The sequence below is a fragment of the Nannizzia gypsea genome, genomic scaffold, assembly GCF_000150975.2.
Source record: "Nannizzia gypsea CBS 118893 supercont1.1 genomic scaffold, whole genome shotgun sequence".
NCBI classification, from domain to species: Eukaryota; Fungi; Ascomycota; class Eurotiomycetes; order Onygenales; family Arthrodermataceae; genus Nannizzia; species Nannizzia gypsea.
Genome location: NW_003345201.1, coordinates 3265819 through 3289247, shown reverse-complemented (window position 1 = coordinate 3289247; position 23429 = coordinate 3265819). Strand labels below are relative to the sequence as shown.

The 23429-nt window shown below is 47.9% G+C and overlaps 9 protein-coding genes across 9 annotated transcripts; 4 read left to right on the top strand and 5 right to left on the bottom strand.

The window, feature by feature from the left end:
- Positions 1 to 2174: 2174 nt before the first annotated feature.
- Positions 2175 to 3479, bottom strand: MGYG_01203 (serine/threonine protein kinase; the record flags this gene model as incomplete). The annotated part of the gene is made up of 2 exons (XM_003177071.1): positions 2175 to 2827; positions 2885 to 3479. 2 exons carry the CDS (start codon positions 3477 to 3479, stop codon positions 2175 to 2177), a joined length of 1248 nt encoding a protein of 415 aa, XP_003177119.1.
- Positions 3480 to 4171: 692 nt separating this feature from the next.
- MGYG_01202 (hypothetical protein) lies at positions 4172 to 4546 on the bottom strand (the record flags this gene model as incomplete). Its single annotated transcript, XM_003177070.1, has 1 exon — positions 4172 to 4546. One exon carries the CDS (start codon positions 4544 to 4546, stop codon positions 4283 to 4285), a length of 264 nt encoding a protein of 87 aa, XP_003177118.1. The 3' UTR covers positions 4172 to 4282.
- Positions 4547 to 6033: 1487 nt separating this feature from the next.
- MGYG_01201 (hypothetical protein) lies at positions 6034 to 6472 on the top strand (the record flags this gene model as incomplete). Its single annotated transcript, XM_003177069.1, has 2 exons — positions 6034 to 6046; positions 6174 to 6472. 2 exons carry the CDS (start codon positions 6034 to 6036, stop codon positions 6470 to 6472), a joined length of 312 nt encoding a protein of 103 aa, XP_003177117.1.
- Positions 6473 to 7198: 726 nt separating this feature from the next.
- On the bottom strand, positions 7199 to 8183 carry MGYG_01200 (hypothetical protein; the record flags this gene model as incomplete). The annotated part of the gene is made up of 4 exons (XM_003177068.1): positions 7199 to 7335; positions 7567 to 7680; positions 7881 to 7907; positions 8162 to 8183. 4 exons carry the CDS (start codon positions 8181 to 8183, stop codon positions 7199 to 7201), a joined length of 300 nt encoding a protein of 99 aa, XP_003177116.1.
- A 3472-nt stretch (positions 8184 to 11655) lies between these two features.
- Positions 11656 to 12102, top strand: MGYG_01199 (hypothetical protein; the record flags this gene model as incomplete). Its single annotated transcript, XM_003177067.1, has 1 exon — positions 11656 to 12102. The coding sequence occupies one exon, from the start codon at positions 11656 to 11658 to the stop codon at positions 12100 to 12102; it is 447 nt and encodes a 148-aa protein (XP_003177115.1).
- A 4245-nt stretch (positions 12103 to 16347) lies between these two features.
- Positions 16348 to 18858, bottom strand: MGYG_01198 (CMGC/DYRK/PRP4 protein kinase; the record flags this gene model as incomplete). Its single annotated transcript, XM_003177066.1, has 3 exons — positions 16348 to 17816; positions 17873 to 18090; positions 18158 to 18858. 3 exons carry the CDS (start codon positions 18856 to 18858, stop codon positions 16348 to 16350), a joined length of 2388 nt encoding a protein of 795 aa, XP_003177114.1.
- Positions 18859 to 19449: 591 nt separating this feature from the next.
- On the top strand, positions 19450 to 19800 carry MGYG_01197 (hypothetical protein; the record flags this gene model as incomplete). The annotated part of the gene is made up of 3 exons (XM_003177065.1): positions 19450 to 19471; positions 19547 to 19636; positions 19703 to 19800. The coding sequence occupies 3 exons, from the start codon at positions 19450 to 19452 to the stop codon at positions 19798 to 19800; spliced, it is 210 nt and encodes a 69-aa protein (XP_003177113.1).
- A 347-nt stretch (positions 19801 to 20147) lies between these two features.
- MGYG_01196 (hypothetical protein) lies at positions 20148 to 21812 on the bottom strand (the record flags this gene model as incomplete). The annotated part of the gene is made up of 2 exons (XM_003177064.1): positions 20148 to 21600; positions 21667 to 21812. 2 exons carry the CDS (start codon positions 21810 to 21812, stop codon positions 20148 to 20150), a joined length of 1599 nt encoding a protein of 532 aa, XP_003177112.1.
- An 858-nt stretch (positions 21813 to 22670) lies between these two features.
- Positions 22671 to 23376, top strand: MGYG_01195 (hypothetical protein; the record flags this gene model as incomplete). The annotated part of the gene is made up of 4 exons (XM_003177063.1): positions 22671 to 22680; positions 22729 to 22762; positions 22844 to 23081; positions 23149 to 23376. 4 exons carry the CDS (start codon positions 22671 to 22673, stop codon positions 23374 to 23376), a joined length of 510 nt encoding a protein of 169 aa, XP_003177111.1.
- Between the last annotated feature and the right edge of the window lie 53 nt (positions 23377 to 23429).

The window sequence follows — 23429 nt, the reverse complement described above, 5'->3', positions numbered from 1 at the left end:
TGATATACTCCGTACTTAGAGCATATGGTAGCTATTCAACATGTTGAACGAATGCCCCTGGCCCGGGAGGCGGTTGTTTGGAGCGAGCGCCCTTCATCAACCAGCCGTTCAGTCCATGTACGGGCTCACGTCTCACGTATCAAGAATCGAGCAACCTTCTTTACTAGGTACACTCGTTAACTAGCTATCTCTGTGCCGCAAGGATAGACTTCCTTTCGTCTCTTCTTGAAGAGCGAAAAAGAAACGAAGATCGAAGAGACAGCATGAGCTTCGCCCCCACGGCTGCATCTTTCTTCAAGCCAAATCACCAAATAACGGGGTTGCGCCCCGCCTGGCTGCAATGGAAATGTACGGATGACCAACCGAGTCAATAGTAGGCCGTCTCTGGCTGCAAAGGTCTGCTGCGTCTATGTTGACTGTGTTTGAGAACTGGCCTGCGTCAGCAAAAGGTGCCAGAGAGAAGATGGCCAGCGGCGAGCGTTGCCCAAGTGGCTTGATCTCCCTGGGACAGTCTATCAGCTTGTCGATCTGTCGTCGCTAGTGAAGGATGGAACCATGGCCCCGAACTAGTCTTTACGAGGTGTACTATACGGGAGACTTCTCTCTGCACATCTCGCATCGTCTTGAAGATGAAAAGTCCTCGTTTGCCAAAAAGGGGTTGGAGTCCAGCGCCCCGAGATGGAGAAATTGAATTGGTACATAACTACACCCGGACCCGAACACGTCGAAAATAAAAACGAAGAAAAAAGAAAAGGGGAGAAGATCCAGATGGGGCTATTTCTCTAAACTAGCTCTTGGGGATGTCATTCTGATGAAGAAGTGTTGAAATAGATCCCGCTAGAGAGAGCTCGAGTCCCCTGTATCTGAATACGGAGAATGGATGGACAGACGGAGACACAAGAGTAGCAAAAGGATGGGGCACAGCGAACAGACTGATCTGATCCCGTAACTAACTCTCTTCCTGGGGCTGGCTGCCTCGCACTGGAGAAAAGAAAAGGGACGGCGAGGCTGCGAGAAGGAAAGTCGGGCGTCAAGTTGGTCAGCAATAGTCAGCCATACTGTACACGAGTAGAGGAACCACATAAAATGCCATATAAGTCAGGCGTTAGGTATCATAGCCTCCTGTACACCAAGGCGTCCAGAAGGCTGTGCTACGTCTGGAAGTACGACCATTGTCCATATGCGAGGTAGAATCGTCAAGGAGCTGATCAGTCTATAAGTATTTATATTGACTGTCCATTATATACATTAGGGGGAATGAGGAACGTATATGTATTTAATTGCTCGCTCATCCCACAGATCTTCCTTCCGCTTCACGGGTAGTTCCCGTGGTGCAAAGATGAGTAAAATAAGGGTTTTTTGTTGAACATATAAATTCTGGGTATCAGTTTCGAAAGCGAGAATTTCATCATCCCATCAAAACGCAAAAAAAGGCACACACCCGCAAATAAACCTCTATTGGTAAATGGTAAGGGGAGAAAAAAGGCAACCAAAAAAGTGAGTAGGCCTCCAGATGCATCTTAAAACAACCCGCATGAGTACACACAAAAGAGTATTCCGCCTCCCGGATAAGTATTTGAAAGAAAACGCCCCCAAAAGAAACAACCAAGAACAGATCCGCTTCGGGGATTTCAACATGAAAAACGCCAGAACAGTTATTTCGTCATTTTCGTCCGTCCCAAATAAAAAAAAACCAAGACAAGCCGTATTGTTGAACGTAATACAAGTGACACGAAAATGGATAGGCTGCCAAAGAGAAAAAAATAAAAAAAAGATCAGCCTCCACAAGATGGATATATTATGTAGGGAAAGGAGAAAGGCAAAGTAGCGATTGTATCAAGACAAGTGTTGAAATGGAGAAGTGATGCCCATGAAATTCGTCAAACGCTAGCTGGAATGAGCAGAAATTGAAGAAACATTTTCCGGGAGCGTAATATTTTTGTTCTCTGGGTAGAGGGAGTGGCCGCTTGTCAGCTAAAATCCAATCCGGAAACCGCAGTAATGAAAACAAAGTAGAAAGGGCTCCGTCCGTAAAAGAAAAACTCCGTGGTCTTGTTGGGAGGGTTCCATCGGATGAATATTAAACTGGTTAAGAAACGTATATTCCAAAACTGAGAAAGAATAATTGCAAGGAGATTCGTTGGCGTAAATTAAAAATCGAAATCCTGACGAGATTAAGATTGAACGGTGATAGGCATCGGTTGTTCCAAAGGCCTATGTCGGGCGGTCAACTTCTGCCCAGGGTGGTTGATAGGAATAAAAGAGCCCCAGAAGTTGGGTGGAATAACAGCAGGGACAAATCGGTGTTGGAAGTTGCTCGTTGACTCGGTGGAAGAGCATGAGGAGATGGAGTCGTCGTCAGACAAGGAGGTGTCAGAAACAGCTGAGCTTGAGTATTGTGGTTCGATGAGTTCAGCTGCTGGTGGGGATGGAGGGTAAGTGTTGTTGAATGGCACAAATTCCACTGGCTCCTTAAGGCACTGCAAGCTCTGCGTTGGAGGAGTGACCACTGGTGTGAGGACTGGGGCCGATGGGCGGACAGTAAACCTTGGACATTCCAGGATCAGTTTGCGCAGCTCTGGGATTGTGATTCTCTTTTGAGGATCACATTCAAAGATGCGTCGTAGGATGGCATTGAGTTCCACGGATAGTGGGAGGATTGTCCTTAGGAACTGTGGGTTCTTCAGGTAGGCCAAAAAGGTAGCGTCCTCTGGAGAGGCTCGTTTCCAGGGGTTACGACCGCAAGATAGGTTTACTAGGATAACTCCAAGGCTCCAAACGTCGTTGGGGGCAGAAGCATAAGCAGCTGGGGTAGATTGTTGGCACTCTATTCTGACTGTTAATAAAAATGACTTATAAACCCAATTACGAGGTGAATACATACCAGGAGACATGTAGAATGTGGAGCCGCAGCCAAAGTCGGACGTATAGGCATCTGTGGTCGCGAGGCCGAAGTCTGCAAGTTTAACGTTCATGCCGCGGTCAGACACCAAGATGTTTTCTGGCTTCAGGTCCCGATGATAGATCCCTATACTGTGGCAGAATTCAACGGCATCCAAAATCTGGAGGAAGGCCCTCTTTGCTAGGAAATCATTTCCTACGAAGTGGCCTCGTTCGGTGATATTGGAAAATAGATCGCCCTCTGGACAGAACTCGATCACAACAAAAGTACAATCATGAGAATCCATGATGCGGACCAAAGAAACAACGTTGGGATGATGGCTGGCCATATGATGTAATTTGATTTCCCGTTGTTGGAACTTTCGCTGTCTGGGATCCAAGCCGGCCTTGTTCAGTGCCTTGACAGCATAGGGAATATTTGTCTGAATATCGATTGCAGAGTATACCACTCCATAAGCACCTACCCCGAGTATGCCGGTGAGCTCTAGTCGATTGGCTAGGAGTAGCCCAAGCTTATCCTCTGGAGCATCGCAATAGGAGATTGGTTGAGGAGACTGTGGTGGAGTTGGGAGATGCATGGCCTGTTGTACCTCGAAGGGGCGAAGGACGTTGTGGACGTATGAAGTGGTTGATGGATGGCAATAAGGAGAAGGTAGACGGGGGTATTCCAAAGTCCAGTTGCTGGCAATGTGGTCCAAAATAAAAGCTTCCAAGAAAACAAGTAAATGAACCCTTTTGTCGATAACTCCAGCAGAGAAAAAAGGATGTATATTAAAAGAGAGAGTAAGAGGGTGGGGGATGTTCCTATGGCTCAGGAGTCCATCTGGCCCGTTATCAATCTTGAGAGGGAAGGTAGGGTAGGTAGAAGGGCAGAGTAATATAAGGCACGAAACAAAAAGAATGAAAGGTGATATATATCTCTGCGGCTAAGTATGGTTTTGCTTGAGAAGGTTTAAGGTCCCTGGTGGATGGTTGGCTTGGAGGTCCAGAACTGGTGGATGAGGCGAAAAAGGGTAAAACGGCAGAGACGGGTATTTTTAAATCAAGGCGAAGCGGAGGCGATATGGACCGGAAGGAGCTGGCCAAGTAAAGCACTAGGGCGATGATGACAGTCGTAGAAGGGGGGAGAAATAGGAAGAGCCAGATCCAGAGCCGGGAGAGGAGTGATGGGGTGAGAGACGAAGATTTGGGTTTAAAAGGACCGTGATCAAAGAGTTTGAAAACAGGAAAAGGAACGTGCAAGGGGAGAGGAAATGGACGAAGTGAAGGGCGAGACGGGAAGGATATAGATGAATATGATGATGAGTGTGTCCGAGCATGGATAGGTACATATATCGGAGGAAGATAGAAATGCCGAGAGGGAGCAGCGGGCCTCCCAGGGTTAGTGTTGAATCGTCACTGCTCGCTCATCTCTCACACACCACACAACTCTCTCCCTATCGCTGGCTGGGGGGAGGCAGGCAGGCAGGTGGTGGCGGGAAATACCTCTATCTGAGGGTACCGCAAGCGGCTTCGGATTAAAGATGGAGATGGGGCATGATTGGCGCAGAGTCGGTCCTTCACGCAGCTTAGCTCCGTAAGAAACAAGGCGGACCAGGCTCCATGGGGGACGAGCGAAAGGGAACGCCACTGCCAGATGGTCCATGGGTCACACCTGTTGCAAAAGAAAAAGAAACCAGAAGGAAAAAGAAACGACGGGAAAAAGGAAGAAGAGGGAAGAAGAAGATGGAGATGTATAACAGGAAAAAGCAAAGCTGCAAGGCGCCCGCCAATGGCTAGTCTGTGCCAGCCATCCTCGCAAGAGCAAGACAGCGCGAATGAAATTGCACTGCAGCTGGGAAGCAAGCCCGGGCGTGGGTCTTCCACACACACTCTCTCTCTCTCCTTTCGCTGACTGCCCTCTGCTGCCGCTGCTACTTCTTCATCTTCTGCCTTTTTCCGTCCTATGAGTCCCCGGCTGTTATCCCTCCCTGGTCCAAAAGGGAGAGACGGCGGGTCAATGCAGTGGCTGCATAGTAAAAAAAAAAAAGAGAGCAGCCAGAGAACGAAAAACGATCGTTACCCCCTTTCTCCTTTCGCTCAGAAGGGCGCTAATCATGCACATATCCCTCTCTGCTCGGCCTGCTCGCTCTGTTCTCTGTCTTCGTTCTTTTTCCTCTTCTTTCTTTTCTTTTTTCCTTGTCTCTTTTTGAGCCCCTACATGGTGCTCCCGTATACGGAGTATGTTATCGTAGCTTGTGCACCGAAGTTTGCGGTGGTCGACTATGAGTGTTACCTAATCTAGCACAGCCAATGGGGTTCGAGGGCATGTTGGCCCTATGATGAAACTAGCCGTGTCCACATCATATAGAAGACAGGCTGCTTCTCCACCCAGGGATGTTTCGGCTGAATCAGGATTTCTTGACAACGGTTGCGTATATATGTACGAGTTCTCTGTCATATAGGGGCGATGGGTGGTCGAGCGAGAACGTAAAAAAGGAGCAGGGCAAGCTTAACTAAGCGCCAATCTCGGTCTTCCTGGTCGTCCCTTATTGGAAGCTGAATGGTGCCTTTTCCTTTCGTTCCCTGACGTGGGCCTTTATTCCTTTTTTTTTTTTTTGCGTCAACTCCCCCAGTCGTGAGACGAAACAGGTCAAAGATCGATGGTGTTTTCTGGAACGAATCAAACGGCAGGCAAGATGGCAAATCGAGACACACGAAGCCAGGATATTGTGGACAGTGCCGTGTGGCCCGTGGAGATTTACCTCTACGGTGGAGCATGGCTTTCTCTTTTCTTCTTTCCTCTCGTCTTCATATTCTTTGGGCTCTGATGTCAGCATCTCTGTCCAACCTGGTTCAGAAAAAAGGCAGAAGAGAAAAACAGTCCAGTTCGAAGGAGCAACAGCAGAAGGAAAAAGAAACGAAAGCAAACACAGTTCGCTTTATGGAAGAGAGAGACAAGGGAAAGGGAAAGTTAAATGCTGGGCTAGTTGGCCGAGCTTCAAGTATTACATTATGCAGGATGGATGTTGGGTGTGCATGGTTGTATACGGAGCATGAAGCCATCATCAATCTCTGAGTGACTCCAAATTATTGACCTTGTTGTTTTGAGGCAAAACATAACCGTCATCCCTTAAGGCCAAAAGCCTGGTTATGGGGAACAAGAGTGCGAAATTAGCTGCCTTGGATGCCCTTCTTCCTGCGTGATGACAGGTGGCATTGCATAGCGCCCTTCTTCGTCCTCTCCCCGGCCCTTGGGTCTTCTTTCAACTGACTAGTTTAGCGACTCGCAGTGCAGAGCATGTACGGAGTACTTAGAGTAGAGCTGGCCGAAAGGGTTGATTTGATGATGATGATGAGTGAGAGACTCGACATGCAGAGTTGGTACGATGCGAGGCTTGCGGAGCTTCGGCATGCGCTGTGGATAATTAAGAGTAGCGATTATTGGGGAGACCAGGAGGCTTGTGGTCTTGGTGGTGCGCTTCGAAGCTTGGTCATGATGATGATAGCCCTCTTGACACGAATCAACAACAACCAAAAAGAAAGAAGTCGATCTGTTTCCCTTGGGGCTTGGTTGTCCTTGCTTGCGTAGATTCCATCACTCTGCGCTGGCCCCGGGAACTTTGCAAAAAGCAATCTGATTCATTATCATGGTTGTTATAAATTTCTGTGCTTTTTTTTTTTATTAAATTTTTGCATGCACGACACTGCCCCTGTACCATGTTGGATGATCGGGCTGAAATCTAACTGGTGACCTTGGGCTTTTTTTTCGAACACGGCTGGTGACCTTGTATTGGTTTCAGTGCTAGGATCGTGCGGAGAATCCCCTGGGCTTCGATAGACCATCACCATATTAAATGAAATCTCTCTCTTACACGTATTTCTATTTCTGGCGGTGTCATCCTCATTCTCTTTTCCACTTTAAGAAACTTTTTTTTGCTTCTTCTGCTGCTGCTGATGTCCAGGCGAGAATTTTTGGCTGGAAGGAAAGCAGCTCAAAGCAACTTAGTATTGTGCCTGATTCGCTGGCAGAGGTGACTAGGAGATTATGCGAAGTTTATTGTGGCAATTGTCATTGGGCGGCTTCAGGAGAAGGATGCTGCTCATCTGATCTCGGTGATCAAAAGGTGTGAGAATTTCTCTTCCACGCATTCAGGAACCACCGTTCAGGTTGTTGGGACATGACTTGCTGGAGATTTCCTCCGTCAAACAAAGTCTGAGGAGATGCCATGTCGGTGAAGCCCCTTTCTACGGAGTATCTTAACGGAGTACACCTGTCGCTTGCAACTTATTCACTCCGTAGCCCCGTATCCGTACTTTATGCAGAAGGGCTGTCCAGGCTATTTGCATCAGCAGGTTGAATCAACAAAGAATAGTTTATGTTCGTGGCCGTGGCTAGTTTCTTGATACCTTCCATAGTCCTCTTCGCCATCGTAACGTAGTTATGCCCGAAGGCTAGAAAATGAAAAGAGCACATCAGTAGGAAGATCCCTGCCAAGACCTGTCGCCTCTTATCGACTGCTTGTAGCGCATGAATGCCCGTTTTCTTATGGGCTCGGTCAGTATTCTCCGTGCTCAAGGGCAAGGGAGGGCTCCAGGGCAAGGCGCGCCAAAGCGATGGTTTGTCCAACACCCTTGACAAGGCCGCTAGTTGACGTTGACTAACAAGGAGAAAAAGCAACACACGCATCCTTATCGATGATGGTCGAGGAGTTATCTGCCCTTCCTCCACCACAACTCCCCACCCTTCCCCATTCCATGGCACCACCTTAACTGGTGCCGAAGAGTCACAATACCCAGCTAATCCCGGAATAGGCAATTTTGCATCCATCATCCGAAGGGGAAGAGCAGAGGACGGATTGTGGCTGATTTCCTGTCCATTGGTTGATTACGGGCCCATCCCTGCGTAAGATGCTTCGAGTCCCTCGCATAAATTAAGTTGAAGGTCCAAGCCAACAGAGGATACGTGGAAGGATGAACCTCGTCACTGTCCTACATACGTCCTGCGTCTGCGTCTGTCTGTCCATCTATTTGTCTGATGTGCGTGTGTGTGTGTGTCGATGGCGGACTGGTGGAGAGAAGCTGACGGTGTATGGAACCTGGCCCGGCGACTCGAACATGGACATGGATACTTCATGACATGGGGCGGAGAGCGACTGAAAAGGGCAGGCCTAAGTCTTGGTCAATCATGTTGACCATGTCAACACCGTTCAGTCAGAGCCTGGATACGGCTTGCTACCAAATAATGGTCTAGCTTGCTGTTGACGTATGAATAACGTACGCTGGACTCGAACCACCACCATGGTTCGTTCGCGCTTTCACGGGTGAGCCTGGTTCTTGGGCTGAGGCTCGTTCTCGTTCCGTGATAACAACCAACTCCTTGGGGCCTCTTTGCCTCGCACGGCCAAGTCACCATGAAATGGGAGGCAGTCGTTAGTTTCTTCCTCCTTCTTTGACCAGCCTTCTCGAGTCCACACTACTCGCTAGTCCTCGTTGGAGAGAGGAACGCCGCATGAAGCGTGGTCACTAATGTACGATATACATGAGTTATCACTGTGATCTGGACTCCACCGAATACGGCATCTCGCTGCATAATTAGATCCTGCCACGCATAAAAAAACAACACTAGACATGAGCTGAATCTAAATGGAGTACTCGACCTGCTGATCGTGTGTAAAAGCAGGAGGTACCTCCATCCGTGGATTAAACCAATATCCCGAACTTGGCCTCTTGGATTTTACAGTTCCGTACAGGTGCAGATCGAAGGAGTGGAAGAGGGAGACGAGACGTACGGAGAAGAGCATTCTGCAACAAGCACTGATCTCACGTTATTCAGCCACCAGTTTATGCGTGAGCTTGGCAAGCTGTTCGAGTCGTCTCTATTTATATATACACACGCATTGTCAGCACACTATCTATATTAAACTCTCACTAATGTTCATCGAATTTCAAACCAGACTTGACGTACAGGTCGAGATGGCAAGGGTTCGTAAGGGGCCGGATGGTCATAAGACAGATAGGGAGGAAAAAAAAGCGTTGAAAGTCAGGCAACCAGCTCCCTGACCTGACTAGAAGTGGGCACAAGACGGCGTCAAGTCCTTTTGTCTCAAAGAAGCCCTGTCGGCTATTGAACCTCGTTTTCGCCTCGTTCTTCGTCTCGTTCTTCTCGTCTTTCTGTTTCTTTTCTGATGATGTTTCCTTTTGCCTCTTTCGGCGAGCTCCTTGTCTTACATAAGAAATAATATCATGTGACGCTTATTCATCCCGCCTTGCCCTTTTTGGGTGATGCTCTCCCTTTTTCTGCCCAGCCTCGGCTCGGCTCAACTTCGGCAGCTTGACACCGCCTTTTCGTCTTCTTCATTTTCAGCTTCAACCTCGCGCCACCTTTTTTGCTTCTTCTTCTTCTTCTTCTTCTCTCCTTATTCTTATCACCTTTTCTTTAACGACTCTAGAACTCTAGACCATATAAAAGGAAGAAAAAGTACGGAGTATGCAGGATGAAGTATAATAGGGGATATTATCTTGACGAAGGCGGAGTAAGGAGAGGGGAAACACGGGTCGGCCGTAGTTTGGCCCGGATCTGCTTCAGGTAGAACTCTGATGTGAGTTATCAACATCGCTTGCCATGGACCACGGCCCATGATACATCCGAAGGGAAAAAGAAAGAAGGATAGAAGAAGAAGAAGCCACTAAACACAGCCCTTCGTCTTGGACGGGAATAGCCTCTAAGAGGGTCGGAGAATTTGTCTCCAGTAGCGACGGAGCATCCATGGCCCTGACTATGGAGAACATGATGCTAAGATGCACCTCTCTGTATGTACTCCAGCCTTGGAAGGATTTCCGTCGCCTCGTATATGGAACGTTCCATTCGCTCGTCCTATCTCCTTCGGCATCGCCATCGTTGCATGAAAGCAAGGAGAAAATTTTCTTTTCTCCAAGATGACGTTGCAGTTTCTTTCTGACTGCTTTTCTCCCTTGAAAGAAGAAACCCTCCTCAGCTGCGCGACTGAAGGATAATATTCTAAGCGAGCAAATTGGGAAGCTCTAGGAGCGCCTCCTTGTGTCCTGGAGGACAAAATATCTCTGTGTGCGTCTTGCCCGTAAAGGAAGTACGGGAGGATCGTTGGACTCTTTTCTTCTTCCCTTCAAGACTAAGATTGAGGCCTTTTCTCCTGCATTGCTAAACGTGGGGAAAAGTATCCCTGACAGTGCTTTCAAGTACAGAGTACTTCGTCAAAATGCGAACACGCTCCAACCCTCTTTTGGCTGAGATGCCAACTCTTACGAGTGGGTGATTGGCCAGCATGGGAAGGATGTGGACAATGCTGTCGTCACGGAGGCTGCGAGATTCAGCCCCAGCCCATGCCCGCTTAACCTTTTTTCCATCCTTGCCGTGTTTGTCACTCTTTCACCATGCGTTTCAAGGCGGGCACACTTGCATATACATACACTCAGGCAATAATACAACTTCGCACTAGGCAGACGGGAAATCCATGTGCGAGGTTGGAGGGTCAAGTTAAAGCAGGATTGTATACATGTCAGAAAAAATTCTCGTATACAGATACACAAGCTCTTGACCACATGAAGTTTACAGCATCAACACCTGGAAAAGAAGTACTCCATACATCATCGTCAGCAAGGATATGACTAAGTTGTTCCAGAATCCCGCTCCAGAAGGGCCATGGACATGGAGATGCTATACATAGCGTGATATAAGAGCCATGGAGTAATGATCTTCTCTCCGAAGCATCTCCAAGGGTAACAAGCCACCCTCAGACACAGACATGCAAACTTCGTGAATATATACCGCAATCCCATGGATGGGGATTTAATTAAAGAACAATATTAAACCTCGGGATCTCTCGCAGCTGTCCTTGCAACCCGTTCCGTCCATGGTAGAGCAAGGGGTCCCAGCATCAAAGCGTAAGATTCAATTCGATGTGCATACTTATAGCTAACTGGACAGGCCATGAGATGGTGCCAGGGAATGGCTTGCACGTTGATCGACCGTGTTCCTTCTTTTGTTCCCTCCCAGCCTCCTTGCCCCGGCTGCTGGGGTTGTGGAGATGGAGAAGAAGTTACTCGATGCTAAATATGTTTACAAACGCACGGAGTATCCATGCTGGCTGTTGCGCGATTGTTCCTTTGCCCCTTTCCCGTTTGTAGTGGATATCTTGGACCAGCAAAAACGGGAGACAGGAGGAAATGCGCAGCCTGGGAAAGGATATCACTGGCCCCCTGCATATTGGCTTCGTTGGAGGTTTGGCCATTTGCGCGCACAACATTGATATTCGATATACGGCGTACATTCAAGTACATACGCTTGCTGAAAGCTGGCATGTGTGCGGATTGACACAGTTGCATGGGTTCTTGATAAAACACGTAAGTTCCTGCTGGACATCGAGTCCTCATCCTGGAGGAATGAACACCCGTGATTGGCACTTGACCAGATAGAAAAAAAGGAAATCGCACCACAGCATGGACTTTCTTTTCGCTCACACAGGATACTTGTGTTTAAATGTAGACGATTTAATATAGGTGCGTGAGTCTGTGTATATGCAACCACGGAACACTACAGGCGAGATTAAAGGTTTCATGCGGATCAAGATAGAAAGGGATATCGGAAGGTTGGTTATTCAACCCGTGTTTTCCTGCAAAGTCACTAACTACACTTCTTACAGTTACCCTTTTTAATTTATTATTAATTTATTTTTGCTTGAAGCTTCAAAAGAAAACGAACAACATCTCAATCACGCCTGGAGAATCGCCGTGACCATGTGTTTGCGCTGCCCGTCTCCCAGCCAGGCTGTTATTGTAGATTTCCACTCAAGATCTGTTTGGTTTCATACCAATAACCCCCAGCCATGGAGGAGTCGTCATCAATATCCGGCCCTCATCTTCCCGCTTGGCCATCTTTTTTCCCTGGGAATAGAAGGAGAATTGATACTACATGTTCAATACCCAGAGCCCAGCAACCTTAATGTATCAGGAGCTCACTTCAGACAGCCGGGAGGGTTTCTGGGAGGTCTCCTCCGTGCCCTATGCATGTCCCGCCCCTTTTCTCCCTCTCCCCCCAAGAGGCTGCCGAAGAAGGTTGGCCTAAAGAAACGCATGTTTGATCCTCAGTTGAGAAGCTACTTTATTGATTTTCCCTCACTGCATACTGAAGTTGTCGTTATGGCCACCCGCTTTGCTATCAGTTTCCACGGGATCGAGGCCTAGAAGTGCATCTGACATGCGCGTGGATGGTGTACTCCGTACAGCTTCGGTTTCGTCCGTATTCTTTGGGGAAGATGAAGAATTTGATATCCTACCATCAAGTGCTGTCGCCTCCCTTCACACCTACAGTAAAAGAAATCTCCTACTTCGGACTTCCTTTCTTTTTCTTATTTTTTTTGTTCCTCACCTCCTGTTGCCCATCTTGTCGGAAAAGTAGTCTGAAGTTGCTTTTTATTGATTCCCAAGCCCAAGGGAAGAGAATAGTGACCTCAGCTCGGGTTTCTCCTGCTCGCAGCCTACCATCGACTCAGCTCTCTAATAGGGGCACTGCTCTCGGCTTGAGCTGCCATGGACATCAACCCACGCATAGCCTTTCCTTTCCTAGGCCTGATTAGGCTATGGGCCTCAGGATAGCAAATATCTGTGCAACATCGCGTTAGCCCTATCTCAAGAGTGAAAGATAAAATAACATCTTCGAAGGTATTATCCTTTCCCCTTTTTTCCCGCATAGAGGGGGTTGGACGTCTTGGGCTGAGAGAAAGATGTGACTTGAGAGATGAGATCTGAGCTAAACTTGAGCCCTGCCCCCCTTCTCATGCATCTCCTGATCATCTCTATCGCCCACCAAATCCCCTCATCTTGCTCAAGGAACACACTATTCGAACGATGACACGTCAGTCCAATGATATCGCATGTGAGGACTTCCTACCGGCCTTTCCGTCCACCGAAAAGCCCGTCCAGCCACGATTCATGCAGTGACACGAACCTTAAAAGGGCACAGGATGTTTGATAGCTCTGATACTTTCCCTAGCGGCCAAAGATAATAATGGTCCAGACGCGTGTGTAGCCTATTCTGTTATCGTTGCCGTCTTAGTCCCGGGTACTCAAGCATAGACATACACTGCAGGAGGCTGTAAAAGGTAAAACCAGTCTATATGCAGATGTGCTTTGTAAACCGGTGCATGTTCCCATCCTGTCTGGGAATTCAAAGGCCACATCTAAACATAGCCATTTCATCCTTAATCCCTCTTGGACGTGGCTGCATAGTGATACGATGGAGCGTACGTCCTGGCTAGAAGCATGAGTACTCCGTACATGGCCATATTATTTCCGTACTTGGCCAGCAATTAACCCTCTGTCGAGTATGCCTATCGCTCCCCTGGCTGAAGATCATTATTTGCATGTCATGTGTGCTGTGCAGAGGAGGGAGAAAAGGAAAGACAGGGAGGTTGCCCTCGAGGAGTCATCAGTTAGTTAGCTAACCGATCTTCCCTGTAAAGACGTCGCAAAAGGAATAGGGGGAGAGCCATTCGTGCTATTCGTGTCAAACAGAGGACGCCCGTTTGCCCACTCACCGTGATGGCCAATATATGATCTGCTCAACCTGTATCACACCCTCTTGGTACTCTGTACTATTATTTCTCCGACTGGTCGGTCCACTGCTGCTGAGCCAGGACAGAAGTAGCACTGCCATAGCCGACGGCTGCCTCCAGCCCTTGCCTCTTGCATTTTCCTTGTGCATAGCACTAGCCCGACGCCGAAGGGCGCTGGGCGTTGTACAGAGCGGGCGATGGGATCTCCACGGCTCTGCATGAGGAATGAACAAGAGAGAGCAGAAAAATGCTTAGACGAAGCTCAGGGCACCACCTTAAACTGCCAAGCTTTTGCTAGTTTGCATTCTGGTGTGACATGGTGACATTTTGGATGCTTGCCAAAGGGGTCATCAGGGCGTTGATATTGGAGGGCGCCCGGCTGGCGTTACTGCTGATGCTGTAGCACAGAGTACGGAGTACAAAACGGCTTCCTTAGATGTGCGTTCCGTCGACACACCGCAGCATGCTGGTATGTCCAAAGTGAGTATCGCCGTGTACTCTGTAGTGGCTCTTTTCTACGACACTGCAGGGCACTTCTGTGTCCGTGACAATGCAACATGCAAAGTGGCAAACATCTTCCGCTCCTCAAAGACGATGGAGATGGAGAATAGATCCCTTTGCTTCCTCTTCCTCTCCTCCTTCCCTGGCATTCTTTCCCCTTCGGCCGTTGCCGGAAGTAACGTGTAGGCGATAACGGTTGCTTGCTATCTTGCATATCCGTTTGAGCAACCGAGCGACACTATTAATATTTTGCATATGACGCTATTTGCAATAGCTTGGGCCTATCTTTTCTTTTCCTCCTCCTGCTGTTCCTTGTCTCATTATTTCCTCAATATACCCAGCATCCGGAGTGTAGGTACGGGGTATGCGCGAACAATTACCGCAACGGGAACCATGTCCATCTCAAAAGAGAAGGGACCGGACGCAGTGCCGCCCGGTTATTGATAATGATGTGCGTATAAGGGCGTTCATATTAATCGATGACGGTTCCCACGTCATTCAGAACCATTCTAGACGGGGTCTGCTTTTGAGAAATTGGTTTCACAGCTTAAGACATATCAGATCTCATCTTCATACTTCCCGCTGGCACTGGCTGCCCACTTACTTATGCAGACATTTGAATATACAAGAACCTGCAAGGCGGGTTGGACTTGTTCTTGTCCGCGGAAGAGATATGTACGGTCGACCAAGTTGCTTGACATTTATTACCGGGGGCCGGGGCTGAGCGGTCCCTGTGAGATTACGTTTCCGCACCCGTGGCCTCAGCGTATCGTTGAAGAGTTCAATGGTGCATATCTGGTTCCCAGTTGCCCTGCTTGTACTCCGTATGGAGTATGGGCTGTGAAGCATCTTGGATCTTGGACCTTGCCCGAGCTCCCTCTACCACTGCCCTTTTTGCATTTGTTAATGCTCAACGGCCCCGTAGCTACATGGCCGCGTGGTTGCATTTTAAATTGATCTCCACACGTTTAATTTGATAACCTCTTGTTCTCTTTTGAAGCATGAAGCGCTTGGGGACCGTTGTGAGCTCACGATCTAAGAATATGATTCATCATCTTCAACAACGCTTCTCTTGCTATATGATTTTCAATCCCAGTCAATATTATAACATGAGTTTGCCCCATTCACCTGAAACGTACTATTAAACTGCGCCGGCTTCCCGGGCGCTTGACCAGGATGCTCCTTTTGTCCATCTGGAACCTTTCATAATTTCCCAGGCTGGATGCCTAAATTATCGCCGTTTCATACCTGGGATGCTGTCCCTGGACATTATTTTCCCGTCCGCTACCACTGCCGCTGCTGTCAATGCAAAGCCCTCTAAGCGAAGGAGGGAGAACAGCAGTTGACCGAATCCCGAGGGATCTCGCACGTAAGTATAACCTGCAAGGCTAAGTGAAACGCCTTTCTTTATTCTTGACGCCCGACTGCGACGTGGAACATGGCATGACTTCATCTTCGTGCTATTCATGCACTCGCATCTACAGCGCTTCTCCCCGTCGTCCCATGGCTATAGACCGAGAATGGCGGCCGGAAATCCTCCGTATGTTCGATTCATGCGAATAGGGCGTCAGCAGCTTCTTGTTAAGGTCTGTCTCTTCAACATGCCGCATGCACATGGAGTACATATTGCTTGCTCAGCTGAAATATACTGCCCTGTACTCCATACATCGGCCCTATTTTCACGATAACGCAGCATAGCCAGCATCCAGCATCGCCGGCCAGCATATCCCTAGTTTTACCTCGCCTGCCAATTTGACTTCTGCTCTGTACGTACCATGTAAAATCACACTGCGGCTGGTGTTTCGGCCGTTATGGATATTATCAGCAAGACTGTTAGTGAGATCCTTCAGCCAGCTACCAAAGTGCGCTTCGGCCGATGTTGAACCTTGGAAAATTGGTCGGTCAGGTGAGCAGCTGGAATCCCAATAGATCTTTCTCCTTCACCCGTTACAAGCGAGCAACATAAGGAGACAAACGGCCTCACTACGCCACGGGGCTTCCAGAATGTGACAAATGGTCGTTACGAGGTTGGCGGTTGACATACGTTCTTGTGTGGCGCACGTTGGGCGTATGACCTCTTGGATTATGCTAACTTAACGTCTTTTTGTCTTCATCGGCCGAGGATCGCTTGCAAAGAGCTTTTACACAGATAATAGTATATTCGATAGCTAGTGCACTGCTAAAGTTGTAAAAGAAACACTGAATTTTATATATAAATCCGTCCTATAGACAAAAGACACGGTATGTCTGTGTTACTACATATTCACAGTTACTGCGTTTCAAACGGACTAGGTAGTTGCATGCTTGAGACTTGCGGGACTCTCGGAATTCCTCAAAATTCACCAGCCTTCCGGAGATCGCCTGTATAGCCGGGTCAAACTTTGTTGTGCCTAGCAATGAATGGATGGCGAAGTGCTTCTGAAGGAGTACATCGTTTCTCTGGGTTCAGATTCAAACAACGGTCAAGGAGGTCAATGAACATCATGATCTCCTTGGACTCTGCATCATTCAGTCTTGCGCCTTTTCCAATCAACCGAGACTTTAGGTCTCGTGAGGGCTTCTTAAAGTCAAGAATCTTAGTCACCATGCGACCTGTAATCTTGTCTTCCTCCAGGCTGCGGAAATTGAGGAGGTCGTCAAAGTGTAGATGTGCTAATGTCGCGCGTCGTAGGAACTTTGGCGGGAATTTACCACGGCATTCCATGATGGACCGGAGCATCTGGTTGTTATTGCGTCCTGTAAAGAGTATTTTCCCAGAATAAAGCTCGAAGAGCGTGCAACCTATAGACCAGACGTCCAGGCTATGATCATACGGGATCCCAAGTATGATTTCAGGGGCTCGGTAGAATCGACTGACGAGATAAGGGGTTATCTCATTTTCTGAGGCGAGGGAGGCAGAGCCAAGATCACATATCTTGAGAAGGTTTCTATTCTCATTAACTAGGAGGTTGTCGGGCTTAATATCTGCGTGGAGGATGTTGCATTTGCGAAGAAGGCTTAACCCGAGGAACATTTGTTGAGCATACGCCCGGATGGCTCGTAGGTTGATACCAACGTCCCTACCGAATTTCTTGAGGACTTCGCGAAGGTTCATGCTGAGATTCTCAAAAACCATGCACAGGTGATTTTTATGGTCAAAATGCCTGTCAAACCTGATGATGTGCTTTTTATCGTCTGGGTCCGCGTTTTGTAGCAATTGTAGTATATCGATTTCCGTCATGCCTGCTTTCCTCATGGTATCATTGTTCCGAACAATCTTCACGGCCACTAATTTTCCTGTCTTCGAGTCTGTAGCACGGACAACGGAAGAGAACATCCCCTTGCCTAGAATTTGCTGGACGTGATACCGACCGTTGATCAACTCACCCAGCATGACATTGTAGTAACCCTCAGGGTCATCCCAATTATCAAGCATGCTCATATCAAGTTCCTGAGCCTTTGAAATCCCAGTTGGGCCATTTGGTCGCGTAGACGAAGGCGGTTCTTCAGCAAACATATCATCATCACCCTCAGCAAACATGTCGAAATCATCTTTGACATTTGCTGGATTTGATTCTTCTGCTTGTTGAACTATGGCAGTGGCAGGCTGGCCTGTCTTGGTCTCGTCATAAGAGGCCGCAGATATATCATCTCCAAAGTGCCGCTTGTCATGTCTCTTCTTATCCTCTCTCATATCAGACGTCGGGTCATAATCAGCTGCACAGGGCTCTTCCTTATTAATTCCGCTCCTATCCCGTAAATCTGTGTTGGCAAGGTCTTCATCCTTTGAAACCTCGAAGTTAGCAGGTGACTGCGAACCTGGGGTGTCAATGGGAGTTGCCATTGGTGACGGAGCGGATGATGCTATAGACTCGTTAGTTGTATTACTTGAATAGACGGTTACTGACGAAAATTCTTACCTGCTTCATCCGCATTCGGAGTAGGTTTAGCAGAGCCATTTGCTACAGAGTCGGACGGATTCACAGGCTTCAAGGCCTGGACAATAAGAGGCTTCGGAGCATCACGATACTTAGCCTTGATAGCTTCACGGCGTTTCCGCCTTTGTTCAATCAGAGTAGCTTCATCAACTGGTTCTATGGACATTTCAGTATCTGCGTCTTTGTCTTGAACAGATGGTCTAATAGGAAAAAGTTAGTAAACCCGTCAATGGATGAGTAAGATCTGAGTAGTATGATGGAACTTACTTCGCATCCTTGCTAGCTTCAGTGATGGAACGATTCTGCTGTATCTGAGATTCTCCATTTTCAGCCTTTTGTTTCCAAGTTTGAGCGCTAACTGAGGGATTTCCTCGTTCGCTCACTGACTGTTCTGTACACAACTTAATGCCCCCCTGCCCGCGAGCTATGCCCTTGCCATCTATTTCCGAGGCGTTGACTTCATCGCCAGAGTATTTTTTCTGACTTCTAGGATCTCGGTATGGGGAGCGGCTCCGTGTTCTAGGCCGCTTACCTGGTCTGTAATCGTCACTATACTGCAAGTCTCGGCTATCCCGGTCATAGCCATCGTTCTTATCATGATCGTAGTATGAGCGTTGGTTGTGTCTGCGAGAGCTTCCACGGCGATAGTAGTTGTCATCGTATGTGTCATTTGAGAACTTCACACGTCCCCCACGGCCGCCCCTATCATAGTCATAGTAGTCGTCTCGTCTTCGTTTTTCGCCTCGGGAAGATCTATAGTATGGCGAGCGGGACCTTGAGCGTTCAGAACGGTACGGCCGCGAAGACTTAGGGGACTTTGGAGGTAGAACATCGTTTCTGGGGTTACGGTCAACGCTGGTGTCATTATAAAGAGAGGTTTGCGACGTAGTTGCCTTCGTATCTGAGCCTGACTCGATGATCTCACCCTCTGATGGGACCGATGGAGACCTTGACCGCCGTGCAGCCATAACCAAAATCCCGACACGTCACGGTTGGCTTAATCGGAAAATCGAAACGAGCTTAAAAAGAAGTAGAACGTGGTTCGGTTAGTCAAAGAATCTCCAGGTTCTGCTTGTGCTTTTCTTGACTGGAATAGCTAAATGAAGGTAGCGTTGAGCGAACGGAGATAGCATTCAACTCAACAAACTTGACTTCCAACTAGCTTACTTTGCAAGAGGCATTTCTTGGGTAAAAAGGAATCTATCTTGAGTTGACAGGCGAAAGTGCTCTAAATTCCAGTCGGTAAAAACGTAGATAGAGATATACGCAGAGAGGGAGAGTAAAGACGTCGCGGTGTTTAAAGACGGTAAATGCCTTATTCTAGTGTGTTCGAAGTTGATGTCAAAAGAAAGAGGTGAGGCAAAAAAAGGTTTTCCCACTAGCCCAAACAGGACTAGATCCTCTTCCTCCTTTCGCGCCGCTCCGAAGAGAAGAAAAAGATCTTATCGGTTCAAAAAGTTAACTGATGTGACGATTCCAACGGCAACTCAAGAATTTTCCTATCAACCGCAACACATTTCCTCTCTGTAACCTCCGATAAACAGTCAAGCTAAGAAGCCATGGGTGGTGCATCTCGCGAAGGTAAGACGACTGCCGCTGTACCTATATTTTTTTTGTTAGGTCTCCGTTCTAACGACGAGTCTTACCCCACTCCAGGCGGCAAGGTCAAACCCCTCAAGGCCCCTAAGAAGGAGAAAAAGGAGCTGGATGACGAGGATATTGCCTTCAGAGAGAAGCAGAAAGCTGGTATGCTCTATCTACAATATCACGGCCCGCTATTATATGTTTCCGTGCCTCTAACGGACACTGTAGATGCCAAAGCCAAGAAGGAACTCCAGGATATGGCCAAAGGCAAGAAAGGTCCTATGAACACCGGTCAGCAGGGAATCAAGAAGTCCGGAAAGAAATAAACGATTCGATAGTGGACGTTTCCTTTTGAACAACACGGCCTTTGTCGACTTTCACGCCCGAAATATCGGGTCATTACCACCTGCGGATCTCTTACCGCATCACGCTGCATTACGAAAGCATGAGCCCTTTTCGTTTTCAACGGGTCAGAGAAGGCCGACACCCTTTTCTTCGTTCTACCATTCAGCTCAGGACAATAGATCGCCAGTCAAGTCTTAACTTTTTATCATCTGCTATGATGCCAAACACACCCTGTATGCACTGCACAGATTCAGAGGGATGCTAGTTAAGAAGCTGAATTTACATTCTCCCGATTAGCGTTATGGTATTTGATAATGTACATATGTTCCTAACTAGTAACCCGTTTAACCCATAATGTTGGTTCGTTGGCATAAATGTCACCTTTATCTCTCTTTTTGTATGCACGAAGCAGTTTCAACCCCAGTTCGTGCTCCTCCTTCTTGATGTCTGCCAGCTCATTGTTTAGGCTTGTCACAGTTTTGTTCACTTCGCTTCTGGTGGCCATATCATATGCTATCGAGCTAGGTTGAATAACTTGAGTTAACTCATGGATCATAGTGTCGATATTGGTCTTTCGGCGCGCAAGGTCTGCAAGCTTTGATTTGAGATCTTCGATTCTAGTGGTGATGTTGGTCTCAGGTTGGGTTTGGGCTACCGTTCCTACCTCAGAGACAGTAGTCATCTGTGAAGGAGTAGGTTTGCGAATGGTATTTTTGGCAGAGAACTGATGCATTTTAGACCCAATACCTGGTAGTGGCTGCTCAAAGCTCTCAGAGATTGGAGGAGGGCTTCCCGGTTCGGTAGTGGCATAAGTTGTGGCGCTGAAGCGGCTACATGGCTCTCGTGGAAACGCTATTCCCTGGAGCTGTTGCGTCAACAAGTCGCTCAGTCCATTGTCCCCTTTACTAGAGGCTTGCTCAGCCTGCTCAACAGCACCGCCAAACTTGCTAGTCTCCCAAGTTGACGTAGATGTGGTTTGTAACACATCCTCGAAAAGACTCAAGTGCGTAGAATTTGGGATAGTCAAGGGCGTGGGTGCTGGCCTCGCAAGTACTTTGTCCTTTTCGGGGACAGCTGGTCTTGGCTTAGGTGCCATTGGAAGTGCTTTGTCATCCCTGGCTTTGGGGTTTGTTATGGGCTTCCCTCCCACAGGTTGTGTGCTAGACCGACCTCTATAACCTCCATCTTTTAAAGGGGGCGGGGGAGGATTCCCATAAGCAGAAGTATCGGGGTCCATTCGACGCCGGGTTTTAGGAACATTCATGTGGCCGGCTTTTGTCTCGATGTCAAATCGAGGTTTCGAAGGGCCGCTTGCCATGGAACATCCTTCAAGTTTTGTGTTCCCCGGAGTGCCTTGGGGATATCTACCCTTGTCGCTTGTTGTTAGTTCCCCTGGATAGTCATCCCATTTTGTTGAATATTGTCTTCGTGCAGCAGGAGCCTTTATATCTCCATTGGAGTTAGATGCATATGCGGCCCGGTGAGCCGAGCGTTTTTCCTTGTTGTCCATATCGGGAATGGGGTTGCTCCCAGGCTCTTCGATGGGAGAAACATTGTGACTCTCCCTAGATGAAGGGTACTGTTCACGAATAGGAGAAACTGGAGGGGATAAGTCACGATCACCATAGCCCGAATGATATGCTGAGGAATAAGAGTGATATGGCTCGCCGTGGTTATGTGGAGAATGTGCCGTTGAATCTTGGGAATAGACTGAGGAAGTGTTCCGCGCATGTGCTGACTGGAATGAAGGTTTTGGAAGAGGTTCAGATACTATCATCTTTCTACAGTTTCCTGTTAGTTAAAACTATATACTAAAGAAGGGAAAATCGATAAATGGCTTCACTTACGCCTGAGAAATTTGTGGCTCATGTGGATGGGTATAACCTCCATGGCCAAACCCCGACATCCCATGTATCTTATCACTCGCGGAAACTGTGACAGCTTGGCCTTGAGGCTTTGCCCAGTCCCGAGGCTTGTGAATCTTCTTCCACATTATCCAGTCGCCTTCTGAATAGAGGAAAATGTGTGTTTTCCAAATGTACGTAAGTGGTATCGTTTTAACGAGCACGGCTCGGCGGCTGTTGGTTGAAAGGTTGTGGAGGCCAGTAAATAGGATGGCCAAATATGTTCAGAGAAGCTTAGGAGATGTTGCAGAACAAATCTCTTTTCAAGAGAAGAAGACGGCGTATTTGAACGGCGTTACTCTCCGTCAAACGCGACCGACTGAGTTCAGAAATGAACAAGAGAAATGAATGTACCTCGTTTAAGTGAAAGACTGTACCGAAAGAACAAGTGTTCCAGTCCCAGACCGGGCATGAAGGAATCAAAAGGTAAGTAAAAAATATGTTAGACGTGAAACTCAGCCTCCTTCCCTCTCTCTGCCTGCAGAGTAACCAACGTCTAGCCGGCGACAAGGCTTTGTCAGATCATGCTCTGCGATCACGGTCCTTGATATCTCAAGGGAGTTCCAGAGTATAAACACAGCCCAGGTAAAACTGCGCTAGTCCTACGCTAAGCGCTGTCCCATGCTGCTTTAATACCTTATTTCCAAAAATAAACCTAAATGTGTCTGCTTATGTGATCTCTACCTTAAAAGCGGCGTGAAACTTCCCCCGATAAGGTTGACTAGAGAGCTTATTCGTGTTTCATCCAAAAGGAGCAGGCGGTGGCCACCGGCAGAAAAAAGGCCGCTGACATCATCAGCATAATGACATAATCCTTTTGCATTTGATGACATAAGTCGAACTTCTCATAAGGCGGAGCTTTTGCTTGCTTTGAGGATGGTAACAACAATCTAGCAGCCTTGTAACGTCTGCAATATTGCGCTGACAGAACAGCTGTGCATCCCAAGATGGCGCCAGGTAAGTGCACTCCATTTCTGATGCGCCTGTTAGACACCAGCTAACTAGATAGAGTAGAAGATAGCTCTCCCCCAGCTGAAGTGTAAGCCGAACACCCAATCTACATCGTTGGCTTATTTGGCCACACACCTGCCTCAATACTGAACCAATTCTATGGCAACAGGGCATCAATCGCCTCCCCAATTAACCTCATCCTATTCTCCCTTTTCATCGTTATAATCTACATGCAGTTCAAGCCAAAGAAACCTGTGACATTACCAGCAGCCCCACCACCAACTGTCTTCCGTACCTTCTCACCTACCGACCTCCTACCGTTTAACGGTAAAGACGGGGCTCCAGTTTATCTTGCGGTACGAGGGCGTGTATTTGACGTTACTCCAGGCAGGAACTTTTACGGGCCAGTGAGTTCTTCTTAATACATATATCTATATTGCCAACTCGCTTTATTAACTGCTCCGGCTGATGTAGGGCGGACCATATGAGAACTTTGCTGGACGAGATGCCACTCGTGGATTAGCTTGCCAGAGTTTTGACGAGGAGATGCTGACCAAAGATCTAAAGGGGCCACTAGATGATTTGAAGGGACTGGGACCGGAGGAACTTGAGAACCTAAGAGGGTGGGAGGAGCGATTTTTGGAGAAGTATCTTGTCGTTGGGAAGCTTGTTGCTGAAGGCGATCCTGCTCTTAAGGAGTGATACGTTAGGAGTTTTCAATGAAAATGAGTTTATGCATGGCAGGGGTCCGTTAG